The sequence below is a fragment of the Phacochoerus africanus genome, chromosome 5 (assembly GCF_016906955.1).
Source record: "Phacochoerus africanus isolate WHEZ1 chromosome 5, ROS_Pafr_v1, whole genome shotgun sequence".
Taxonomy (NCBI): domain Eukaryota; kingdom Metazoa; phylum Chordata; class Mammalia; order Artiodactyla; family Suidae; genus Phacochoerus; species Phacochoerus africanus.
In genome coordinates this window covers 105,533,451-105,547,046 of record NC_062548.1, presented here as the reverse complement: position 1 = coordinate 105,547,046, position 13,596 = coordinate 105,533,451, and the positions used below count along the sequence as shown (strand labels likewise).

Sequence of the window (13,596 nt, the reverse complement as noted above, 5' to 3'; positions counted from 1 at the left end):
AACTAATTATTCTTTCCAAAGTCTGTCTTGATCAATAGCATGATTGATATCCTACATATCATATCTCATATAAAATCATAAAATATCCTAGGAAAGCTGATATTAGAATAATACATAAGAAAATATCAAATCCAAAAATTATTAAAAGTGGTTTTAATCCTGTTGCCACCTCAACATACTAGAGGGAATATGACACCTTTCTTGCTGGCAAACAGGGGAGTAGGGAAGATGTCCATCCTGTATCAGCTGCTGCCATCAAGAGGAGGGCATATTAGAATCTCAGAAAAACTGGGGTAAAAGGCACCTAGTTTCAAAGAGCATATACATGCATATGCAGTTAAGGAGCTGAGAATCACTGATATAAACTAGTAAAGAACGGTCCAGACAATACAATTTTTAAACAGAATTGAAAAGTACGATAGAAAGCACATTAGATTTTCAATCATACTGAACACATAGGTTTTCTAAATCAATTACAAAGGCATCTCTAATTACCTTTGTATTATTAAAGAAAAGACAAAGACATCTTATAATTACTTTTTATATATTAAAAATAAAGGAAAATGCTCCACTAAGGTTGTCATTTTCAGAAAAATATTTTGGGTGGAAACTGGCAAATTTAAATTGTGTGGCTTCAAAGGGAGCAATAAAGGTAATTTTACATGGTCACATAACCAACTGTAAGTGAAACAAAGTACAAATCCTAGTCCTGAGCTTTCTGTACAGTACATCGTACTTTCTTTAAAGAATCTCCTCTTTTAAGAACATTTCCTGGTAGCACTAGCACCAAACACTGCCAAGAACTTAACACACAATATATGGTCCAGCCAAAATTTCAAAGGAAGGGTCACAAAGGACTTCCGGTGTAAAGGCCACACAGGTGTGCTGAGGTGGCTCCTGAAATGGAGCCATGTCTGTGAAAGACACCTGGGCTGGAAGTTGAGAGATCCAGGGCTTGCTGTTAACTAGGTGTACAGCTCCATCCCATAGGTAAATATATTCATGTCTTCATTTCCTTCTTATTTCCTATTAAATGGTGATAGTGCCTATTCCTACTTTTATTACTTAGCTTTTAAGATGAAAAACTCATTTTAATTAAAGTATGAAATGCATTTTTACTAACATGACTAATGTAGCTCAAAATTGGGAACAGTCTCTTAACGGTAGTTAACTTGTGTTCCCACACTACCTAATCTCACTAATGTCATTTTGGATTTTAGGTTCTCAGGATAAGACTTTAACTTATCCCCAATGAAAATTGTCTTCATAAGTCTAAGTTCTAAATTAGCATTCTAAGTCATAGGGAATTAATGCTTCCGTGAAGAAAATAAAAAGTTAAGACTCTATTATTCCAGATTTCCCCTTTTTGAAAAAATATTTATGGCTGCACCTGTGGCACATGGAAGTTCCTGGGCCAGGGACTGAACCCAAACTGCAGCTGCAACTTATGCTGCAGCCGTGGCAATGCCAGATGCTTTACCCCACTGTGCTGGGCTGAAGACTGAACACACTCCTCTGCAGTGACCTGGGCCACTGTATTCGGATTCTTACCCACTGTACCACAGCAGGAACTCCTCCAGAGAATCCTGATGGAGTAGTTTATCTTTGATGACTTGATGGTACCAGATCCCACATAAATGGTCTGTCTCACTGGGCCTGTAACTTGGCTGTTCAAGAATTACCTGGAGAGCTATTTTACTTTATTTTTTAAAACTACGCTTATTTTATTTTATTTTATTTTTTAAATTAGGGCTGCCCATGCGGCACGTGAAGTTCCCAGGCTAGGGGTTGAATTAGAGCTGCTGGCCTACACCACAGCCACAGCCACATGGGATCCAAGCCACATCGGTGACCTACAACACAGCTCCTGGCAATGCCGGATACTTAACACACTGAGCGAGGCCAGGAATTGAACCCACATCCTCATGGTTACTAGCTGGTTTGTTACCGTTGAGCCACAATGGGAACTCCAGGAGAGCTATTTTAAAAGGTAGAGTTCTTTTTAAAGGAAGTGCTAATGAATCAGTTTCTGCGGAAAAGTGGGATCTGAGAACCCACCCTCAAAGGCTCTCAGGTTACGCAGATGCCAAGCTAGCTTCAGACCTCTACCTCTCCTGGCTACTCCAAGTGTGGCTCTTAGACCATCGCAGCATATGTCTAACTTGGGAGCCTGTTAGAAGTAAAGAACCTCAGGTCTCACTCCAGATCTACTAAATCAGAAACTGTATTTTAGCAAGCCCTCTAGGTGAGTTCTACACACATGAAAGTTTAGAGAGCATTGCCTTGATTACTTCTATCCTGCCTACTCTAGGAATTTTAGCCCTCTTCCCAAACAATAATGACATAAATACACCCTCTCAGCCATCACCAAAAAGTCCCCAGGAAAAAGGAAAATTAAATTTTCACTGCTTTAATTAAACTCTGTCTTTTAAAGAGTCTGATAAGAAAAACTATTGGGAAGAAAATGAAGCAATAATAATGGCAACTGAATCACAACCTGAAATCCTATTTTATGCTGTTAAATTATAAACTGTTTACACTTACAGTTTATCTCTGAGCGTGTTTTTTCTTCTCTCACATTTCTACTTGTTGAGTGAATTCTATGTGGTACAGCAACAAGAGGCTAGGAAAGAACAAAATCAATGACAAGTCAGTCTGGCCCACAAAATTACCCGAATATGAAAGAAATACTTCATTTTATATAAAAATGGGAACAAAATACAATGACTTTGTAAAATTAATAATTATAACAAAAAAGAGACAACCCTGAACTGAAAGCTTCTTACTCCTCAAACTGGGAACTTCTTAACATTAGGGATATACTTTATCCACAGCAGGTTCCCAATAAATGTTCTCTGAGTTAAATATAAATAACTATTCAAAATTGAATATTTAAACAACTCAATGGCTGTTCAAAAGCTGCAGCTAGCTTTCTCTGTTGCAGAGGAGAAAACTGTGATTTAAGAAATCTGCCTCAACTTCGTATATCAAGAAAGATGAGATAAATGAAATGAAATAATGCAAAAGGCATTAATAACTTATGGCTTTTTTACTTGGGAAACATACCCCTCCCACCTCCTTATTTTTATTTTCTTGTAGAAGCAGCACTCTATTTTCTTTCCTTTTACTTTATTATATTAAAAATCTCTCTATGTGTATTGTCAATTTCAGAGATGAATAGCCTGGAGAGCAGTAATTACTTACTTACTATTAATTCGTAAAAGAGGTCCTGTATAAAAAGCTTCTGCAACTCCGTCCTATATACTCTAAGGTCTCACCTTAAGAGGTGATGCCACCATCTATTTCATGTACCAAATAGGTTTTTTTCCTCTGTATGAAATACTATCTCTGAAGTTATTACCTTTGAAGGACATACACTCTTACACATATCTTTGTGGGAAATGTAATCATAAACATTTGAGCTGAAATTCTTAAGATTCTATAAGGCAAATGAAGAACAGGAGCCATGTTAACCATTCTCGGGCACCTCTCAGGAAATAAAGATTTATGAATTGAAAAGACTCAAAACTTAAAACACCAATGATAGTAAAACAGTAGCAAAAATAATTTTAAAAGTTAAGAATTTAAACCTTACACGTACATAGTGATTTGTAGTTTACACAGTGCTATCATATACCTTAGCTCATTCTGTTCTCAAAAGAAACTTGTGAAACAACTATTAATCTTCATTTTATAGATGAAGACATTCAACTAGTTAGTGGCATAACTGAGAAAAACTCTGGACTTTTGATGACAATGTTTGGGCAAAAACAAAAAGCAAAATTAGGTATCAGGTTAGGTTAGTCACACAGATTGCTGTTATCAGTGAACATGGATCAAACCTTTGTTCACGAGAATGTTACTTTTCTAGTTTAAATGGCATAGATATAAACTTATTAAATCTTATAATATACACAGTAAGTGGGTTAAACACAGAGAAGGAAACATTATTAAGTAAAAATCAGAATTATAATTACTTCAACATATGGGACTTCTCTAATAGGAACTACAAGGGAATGCTAACTGAAAAGCTGACTTTTTTTTAAACAGAGAAATACATTAATTCTCACAGGTTCTAATATTTTAAATCAAAATGTACTTAATAAAATATTAGTTTTAATATTTTTTACTTCCCTATACATTTAAAACTGACTATAAAACTGACATTTAAATTTTGATAAAAAATTTTTAAGGTCACAGAACACATAATTTTCCTTATTGACTATTAAGATCATCTTGCAGGATTTTAGCTCACATGGTCATTTTTACAGTCCTGTACTACCATACAAATCAAGGAATGCTTGTATATTAGAGAAGAATTTGTAAGGCAAAACAACAAAAACAAATCTCTCCTTAGTATAAAGTCAGTAATACAATAATACTTTACATTTCTTAAGTTTTTTTGTTTCTAAACACTTTTCCAGACCTTTAAACAAAAGGAAGGCAGCTTATTTAGAATTGCATAAAGATGAAAAGCTAGAACAATGGTGAACTGATAAAAAGGTTCTCTCTGACCAAGACCAATTTGAGACCATCTTTCTGACCACTGAGAGCTATCACTCCCTCCATCATCAATTAAATTTATACCATTTTAAGTGTCTTCCATAAAGCCAGTCAAGTTCAAGGCTATTCAGCTCAATTACAGGCCCAATAACAGAATTCTGACATGTCACATATGCTGAGTTTATCTTAAGTGCCACAACTATTAGCTGACTTAGGAATGTTAAATATGCTAACCGAGGTGAAGCTTCCATTTATATCAATGTGCTCCCATCATACTAGGCTTATTTAGTTCTCAAACTACATTGGCTCATTTTAAACATTTCCATAGTAAACAATTAGGATTTTAGTCACCAACCAAGTCAATGCTCTAATTTCTAATAACCACTAATGGGTCATGAAGTATCATATCAGGATTCTTTTTGAAAAGACAAGGAATAGAAAGCTTGAGTATATTCTAACATCTTGTGTAGGTGCTTCCCATTTGCATTCTCTTTCACAGCAGATAATAATATATATGGCAACTTCATCTAAAATGACTACTTTAAAATAACTACAGTAATTTTAACAAGTGAATTAGATGGTTCTGCCTTTGCCATTTTCAGAAAATAGTCTCTCTAAGTAGTCAACAGAAAAAATCCAGCACATGACTGCCCTGGGACAGGCAAAGCGAGAGTTAATTCTTCCTACAAGAGTTTATTTAAACCAGACCCAGAACTTTAAAAAATTGATTTTGAGATGCATACATATATATATGTTAAATATACTAGTTGTTAAGAACAATTCCTACCTCAGGATCATCATCGTCAAAATCATGGTAAGTGGAATGATCTGGATTATTCACTTTATCCAACAATTCAATTGCCAAAGACCGTGTCAAAGGCTGTGTGACAAATGGGTGCTATAAAAATAAAACAATATAGTACAGAACACTTAACAGAAGTCTGATTGAGTGACATTTTACCTTTAGAAAAAAAGACATATTTCAGGGAAAAAATAATACCTGTAGTAACTTTTCAGCGGTAGGTCTTTTTTTTGGATTTTTGGTAAGGGCCATTTTCACAAAATGATGAAAACTATTTGACCTAAGAAATTTTGAAAATCAGATTTTAAAATTTCTTTTTTTTTTGCTTACGACTATAAAAGTAACACAAAAAATACTTACCACTTCATTTTATCCTTTAATTTAGGAGGCTGAAAATTGCTTTTTGTCATTAGAAATAATGCTCTGAAAAAAAACCAACAATCATTCTACATTTTAAGATTGCATATTTGAATATATAATATTAATTCTATTACTACTATTCCCAAATAAGGGAAAGCAAGATTAAGAATATTATGTGTTCATGACATAATAAATAATACCAGGAGAGGGAGAGAGGACCTCAGTTTAAGCATAGGGTTCTTCAACTATGATGCACTGACCTCATTGGGTGTAAGTCAAACATAGGAGGCTGAAGCTCAGCAAGTTCTATGGCAGTGATTCCCACTGCCCAGAGATCACAGAGTTGATTGTACCCGCCTTTCCTCTCAACCGCTGCGACTTCTGGAGCCATCCTGAAGGAAATATTCCAGAAAAGAAAAACCTGTTCATTGTACATTACTTTCATATTCCCACCAGAGGCACAAAGAACCATCACTATCTAGGTTGAGGCCTATTTAGGCGCTGACATTTAAAAACTAAATATGTAGTACTTAAAAGGCCCAAATTTCCCAAGATCTCAATACCTCACTGACTTCTCCCTTCCAAGCCTCTAATGGTTTCTCTGTTGTTACTTTGTTAAGTGATTTACTGTAAAGGTATATAAATATTTACAGCTGTAACAGAGCAACATGTACCAAATTTGCCCCTACTCCAATCTCTCTTGCTCATACTCTACATGCAAAATTCTATAGAGAAATAACATGTTACAATAAATAATTCATAATTTTTAGCTCTATCTCCTTAAACACCAATAAACTGCAAGCTGCCCTCTGATTGTTTTCACTTGACTAAATCCATTTATTGGGGCACCAACAGCTGTTTGGTCATTTAGTACTTAACTCATATTTACTATAAAATTAATTGGATGGTGGCAAGTTCTAAAAATGAGTGTCTGCTTTTAAAAAATATATTCAGAGGAAAGTTACCTAAATTCAGCATTTTTTTGGGGGGGGTTTCTTTTAACCTTGCTATAGTCTTATTCTAATTTTACCTCTATAAGTTTGTATTTGAATGATTAAATAATTATATTTTCAAATATAAAAAAATTCGAATCTTAAGCAGTAGTTCTGAAAAGAACGGAGATAAACATTTCAACTCATATCAAAAGTGTAATTTAAATAGGCAGTCTTAACAAGTATGTTTGTCTTCCTGGTATGATTTCAGGAAAGTCAAGTCAGTCAGTCAAGTTATTCTCCCTCTCCACCCCAAATTCCTTTAAATTCAAAACACTTTATCTTAAAATATTTTTATTCTTAAAGTAGCTTTTATGAACATCCAAATGATCATAAGACGGTGAACTTCAAGGTATGTCAGCTGTAACTTTACCGACAGCTGGCTTCCTTCCAGCCAGCTGGTCTCCGAGATGCCCCCGAGTCTGAAGTGCACACAGGTGATGTATCCTTAATTAGCTCACCCAGGGAGCTGCTGCTCTCCCCTCCTCTACAAAAACACGGCGAAAGATGCCACCCCATGCACTTCTACTGCTGCCAGTTAAGTTGTACGCTTATCACAGTCACCTGAGTCATCACTGAACCTGTTCATTTGCTATATCTATTCATTATGAATGCATAATTTAAATATTATAAAACCATTTATTATGAGGTAAAAAGAGTCAGTTGTTATGAAAATTAAAGTGTACGTTTTAGAAAAACTTGTTAAAGATAACTTTCTAAAGACAAAACAAACAAAAAAACCCCTGGCAAACTAGGTTAAGAACAGACAGCTGTTAAAGACTGCATAATTCCATCTGTATGACACAGAAAGGCACACTACAGAGACAGAAATCAGATCAGGTGTTGCTAGAGGCTAGAGATGGACAAAAACAGGGGAAAAAAGAAACTTTCTAGGGTGACAGAAATGCCACTACCACAGAGTACACATTTCTCAATGTTCTTAGAACTGTATACTTAACAAGGCTAAATTTATTCTTCAATAAACCTAACTGGAAAAATGTCACAGGCTTTATAATGTCTAGGTTCTCTATTTATTTATTTATTTTTTAGCTGTGCCCGAAGCATATGGAACTTCCCAGGCCAGGGATCAAACTTGTGCCACAGAAACAACCTGACCCAATGGTGTCAACACTGGATCCATAACCTGCTGTACAACAAGGGAACTCCTCTCAATGTACTTCAGAGAAGCACAAACCAGGAAATGCAGGTTGACTGACATGGGTATGGGTTACATTACTAAGACAGAACTCCAAGTTACCCACTCAAAGAAAAGGCCTTGGTCCTATATCAAAAGATTGAAGGAAAAAAACTACACTCACATGTCTGAAACTGAAATAAAATGTTTAAGGCACACATGTAGTGTATTAGTTTTGAGATTTGCCAATTCCACAGACTTTTTTGATTAACTGAATAATTGCCAATCTTAGTCATAAATGCATGAGACATTCCATTCTATTCTACATCCCTAGAGTTTAGGTAGGAAAGATACGATACCAGAAAGGAAGCTGAGGGAGTTCCTGTTGTGGCTCAGTGGCAATGAACCTGACTAGAATCCTTGAGAATGCAGGTTCAATCCCTGGCCTTGCTCAGTAAGTTAAGGATCCAGTGTTTCTGTGAACTGTGGTGTACACTGCAGAAACACGGCTCAGACCCTGCATTGCTGTGGCTGTGCTGTAGGCCAGCAGCTACAGCTGGTTTGACCCCTAGCCTGGGAACCTCCATATGTCGCAGTTGCAGCCCTAAAAACACACACACAAAAGGGAGCTGAGAGTTGGAATGCTCCCAAATTTTATTTTGCCTAATTCACTCTTTCACATGCTCCCAAGATACTACCTATTTTATCAATAGAAGAATGATGTTAGTTTTTAATCTCTGAAGCTGTAGTTGGAGATCAGTTATCATCAACAAACATTAATAAGGATGTGCAGGGAATCATGTTAGACCCTGGAGAGTCACTGAGTTCCTCCAGATGTTAAAAATCAATCAGGAGACAGTGTACCTAAAAATAATAACACACAGCTCTTTAAGTTCTTACTCTTCCCAGAAATCGACCCCAGACAATAAGAAGAACAAAAAAGAGAAATGTAAACATACCACTTTGAAAAATACAGAGAACATATTTGGACTGGAAATAAAGTAATTGTAAACAATGTGGCAAAGAGGAGGAAGGATAAACCTAAGTGTGTATGGAAGAAAAGAACTCCAGAAATAAGTAAAATTTAGTGTATATCAGTTATTACTTTATTGATGACTATATTCCAACTAGCTGACTCTTAGCCCCTAAGAATCCCAGAAAGACTGACAAATTAGGGTTCCAATCTTACAAAGTAAAGACTGGGGCAGAAAACAGGTGTATTCAAAAATATCAAGCTAAATAATGAACAGTTAGTCCCCCAGATCCCTCGTCTCATCCATCAAGGCCCACCCATTACTCCTTTCCCATTCCTACAGGATCCACACCAAGAGAAACTGAATGAGGGGCTGCAGACCCAGAGACATCAGGAACAAAGGAGAGCATGGGTTGGGAACAGCAGAAGTCTGTGTGTAGACCAATGAGTTTCTCAGCTTCCTTCACCTGCTCAGTTCAGGAACACTAAAACCAGGTTTTCCTGCTGCCTCACATGCACACACAGCTGTGAATCAGCTTTAAGTGTCCAGCTCTTCAGTGTAACCAGAAGTCAAGGATTACCAGACATTTGAGGGAAGCCTCCATCATGAAAGCATGCGTCTCAAAAGCTGAGGCAATCTTACTGAAAGTAAAACAAAAATGATTTTTAAAAAGTGAGAGAAATTTAAGAAAATTAATGGATTAATCCAAGTGGTCCAAGGTAGAACTAAAGAATTCCAGAAAGAGAGAAGAAAAAGTATAGTAATTATCAAATAAATAATACAAGAATATTTTCCAGAACTGAAAGACATGAATCCTGACAGAAAAGCACAAATGCCAACTACGATAAATATCAATCAAGTGTGAGGCTACACAGGCAGAGTCTCAAAAATTTTACTCCTCAAATATCTCAGGAAGTTTCAAACCTAATGACAGGGAGAAATTCATCAAAGAAGCAGCACTGGATTCCAGAAAATGAATTCCCAAGTCGAAGCTATATGAAAGACCTGGAAAATAAACAATTCAGATTGGAAGAGAAGGTAGGAGGACTCCAGGAAGAATTTTAATAAGAAAAAAAAAACAAACTGAAACTAAAAAAACCCAAAATCGAGACTGACAAACTTGATAGGCTTTATCGTGTGGAACATTATGTAGAGTCAATCTGACAGACTGCAGAATGTGGGAGGGTATGGAAGTCTTTGCCAGGGATTAAAAATAAAAACTAAGCAAATAAAAGATGAAGTTATTAAAGAAAAAAGTTTTGCAAGATAGTAAATGTAATAACAGTATAATAACTGACTCAGCAAGTACATTGAAAGGGTACAGACTGAATGATGAAAGGAGAGAGCGAAAATCCTCACCTATCATAACACAAAGCCTATAAATAACAACAGATAATGCTAGAGATGACAGAAGACACAACTAGAAGAATTTCAGTAAGTCTCTTTAGCACTATTTGACTTTTAAAATATATATCTGTTTGATAAAAAGATGAATCAATATAAAGATAGTACATATCTTCAATATGAAAACAGTCATCCAGATTAGTGCTGAGGCATACCAGGGGGACATCAGAGGAGGAATGGAGCACTTAAGATTTCCAGAGGGCTGTTAACTTCAACGTAATGATATGAACAAAAAAGCTCTATACCTGCTCTGTCCACCGCTATATTTACAACGCCTAACAGCATATCTAGCACATAGTAAGCGGTCAAAAACATTTCTTGAACAAGTAAATGAATGATCAAAGAATACTGAGCAGACAAACATGGCTAGAGAAGAGGTCTGTGGAGGTGGCTAGTAGGACTTAAACCTAAAGAGGCAGAGAGAGGCCAGACACCACAAGTCTCCAAATGCCAAGAAATATGTTTTGACCTTGTGTGCAACCAAGATATGTCAAAAACTTTTGAGCAAGGGAATATCATGAATAATACTGGAAAATTCATCATAATATGGATGGATCTGAGAAGATACATGTAAGGTATGCAGGACCAGAGTTTGGTTTTCCAGCAAAACTGGAACTATTACCAAGATTTCTAAAAGCCTTATCATCTTTAAAGCCTTTTCCACTGAATGAAAAACAACATGTTAGAATATTCCATGGCTGTTTAATCTACTCACAGTGTACACGCCTAAATTACTTAGCTTGTTGATGACTTCATAATCTGTTTTAATTTTGACCATTAAGTCAATTTTTAATAAATGCTGCATACAGTGATAATAGAAAAACAAAAAGATAAATTATCAATTAAAATACAATTACCAATATGGTGTACCAATGAAAGACTTCCGTTTGGCAATTGTAGCTGTTATCTGAGCAGATACTCCAAAATCAGCTATTAAAAAAAAAACGAAATATTTAGAAAATAAAACTGAAAGTAAAATCATTTAAAGTAACATGAGAAGAAACTTTTAATAATTATTTTCATTAAACTAATTTCACAGAAACGAGATGTTCTTGGACATCACATTATAATGTTTAACTTTAATGGACTAGCCTTAAAATGTAACAAAACAGTGTATATGACAGCCATATAGATTTCCATATATTCCCACATGAATCAAAAGACAACAAAAGTCAAGATCAAGTAGTTTGGATGAAGAAGAGACAACTGAGAAAATCTAACCTGACTGACAATGTTTTAATTTCTAATTCTTAGGACCTGAAATTCAAGGCAAATCACTGGAGGGGACTTAAATAGGAATATAATACATTCATTTTCTGCCACACATGACAAGTGACATCAAAAAAGCCAATACTGGTAAATCTCTCTACCTTGAAAAGACATTCAAATAGAATATTCCCAAAAATCTTACTTTAGCAATACATTCTAATCCCAATACCAAACACTATCGGGAAATTTATTTTTATGTCAGTTTGCTATTCTTTAAGTATGTTGAATCCTAATATTTTCCAGTTTTTTAATGATGATTTCTAAATTCTTATAAACCAAGATATATTATACATTGGATGTCTCTGAATAAGGTACATAATATTGTCACAAAATATTAAACTGTTCACTAACCATCAATAGTTAAATAATTAAATAACTGCTTTTCCCATTTTTAGGGTTGGCTTAGGAATTTTTTTTTTTTTTTGCAACCTACACCACAGCTCACGGCAACGCCGGATCGTTAACCCACTGAGCAAGGCCAGGGACCGAACCCGCAACCTCATGGTTCCTAGTCGGATTCGTTAACCACTGCGCCACGACGGGAACTCCGGAAAATTTTATTATATGTAAGTTATCATACTTTAAAATCTGCTAAAAAAAATAAAAAAATAAAATCTGCTTAGTCCTATTATAGGCTATGGGTCAAGATAGTTTTAATCATATTTTTACTGATTTATTTTTAATCATATTTTTAGAAGATAAATTTTTAAAAATTTATAGTTTTACAGTTTAAATAACTTCCATATTTATTATTAAATATTTCATTTAATACCTAAAACACATGACTGTCTACATATTGTACATACTGTACATGTTTTCTGTCCTCAACTTTTTTTTTTCTTTTTAGGGCCACACCCATGGCATACGGAGGTTCCCGGGCTAGGGAATCGGAGCTACAGCTGCCAGCCTACACCACAGCCACAGCAACAAAGGATCCAAGCCACAGCTCACAACAACACCAGATCCTTAACCCACTAAGCGAGGCCAGGGATTGAACCGAAACCTCATGGACTGAATTCTAGTCGGATTCATTTCTGCTGAGCCATGACGGGAACTCCTCAACTTTCAAATTAAGTTATTATCTAGGTTTTGAACTGTTTTAATCATAACTTGACAACCAACAGTTCCAAAATAAAAGTTACATTTCAAATAAAGCACCATTCTGCATCTAAATTACATTCTTATATAAGCAATATGGTGTTTTATTTTAAAAGCTTATGTAAGTATGTAGGATTTTTAGCATTATTGGTTTTTATGGCTTTTGTTTGTTTGCCTTATTTTTTAGTTACAATGTAATTTTGTACAGCAATTTTGTATAATGTAATTTTGTACAATGTACAATGTAATTTTCTTACTAGATGTCCCATTCCTAGGGTTAGAGGTGAAAGAATTCAAAAGTGATATTATTTCACTATATCCACAGTGAATCTATCAAGTGAAAGACAGACTTTATCCCCATTTAAGAGAAGCAGAAAGAGATATAGGGAGATGACCTATGTCCTGCATGAGATTTCTACCTAAAAATATACAGATGCTGCTGAGGGAGGAGACACCTAGTCCTAGAGATGAAAACATACACTTACTATGTTTTGGAATAAATTTGCATCAGTGAAAAAATTCAAATTTACTTACCTAATTTCACATGACCGTTATCCGTTAATAGAATATTAGCTCCCTTCAAAGTGAGAACATTTTAGTTAAAGTAGGAAACACTTTACCAGACAGCAATTTAATAAACATATATGTTTAAAATAATCACAAGTGGTGGTCTTAGACCTAGAAATACTTACAATTTAAAATATGCCCAATTAAAATATTAAATCAGATTCACAGGAAAAAGTCCACTTTTTAGACAATTTGACTATCTTAATAAAATGTTCTGCCTTGCAAAAAGCTATTAACATAATATGAATGTTATGAAAATGATACATTAGTTTTAATCTCAATGTTATTTTTTTACCAATCAAGCACTGTCACTATCCTATAAAGTTAGGACAGCGGCATTTTTCAATTCCTTGAATTACATTTTGAACTTCATTGCCACTTCCTGCTTCAAACACCAAAACACATCTCCCTTTCTAGGAACTTAACATTAGCTAAATGAGTGCTAGTGTATAAGACTAAATCTTACTGCTTAGTCTTGTGGGGCTATCCATC

General features: G+C 35.2%; 1 protein-coding gene across 3 annotated transcripts in view; it reads right to left on the bottom strand.

The window, feature by feature from the left end:
* The window catches only part of MAP4K3 (mitogen-activated protein kinase kinase kinase kinase 3), a 198,075-nt gene that overhangs the window by 61,069 nt on the left and 123,410 nt on the right, over window positions 1-13,596 (bottom strand). For all 3 annotated transcript variants that reach the window (XR_007135149.1, XM_047782228.1, XM_047782229.1), the window contains exons 7-13: window positions 13,072-13,114; window positions 11,028-11,100; window positions 5,926-6,057; window positions 5,666-5,728; window positions 5,504-5,585; window positions 5,291-5,401; window positions 2,545-2,623 (exon numbers count right to left, since the gene is read on the bottom strand). Coding sequence is in view for 2 of the 3 variants with exons in the window: in XM_047782228.1 (XP_047638184.1) it covers window positions 2,545-2,623; window positions 5,291-5,401; window positions 5,504-5,585; window positions 5,666-5,728; window positions 5,926-6,057; window positions 11,028-11,100; window positions 13,072-13,114 (583 nt within the window). In the remaining variant the exon portion in view is untranslated. The remainder of the gene's footprint in view (window positions 1-2,544; window positions 2,624-5,290; window positions 5,402-5,503; window positions 5,586-5,665; window positions 5,729-5,925; window positions 6,058-11,027; window positions 11,101-13,071; window positions 13,115-13,596) is intronic.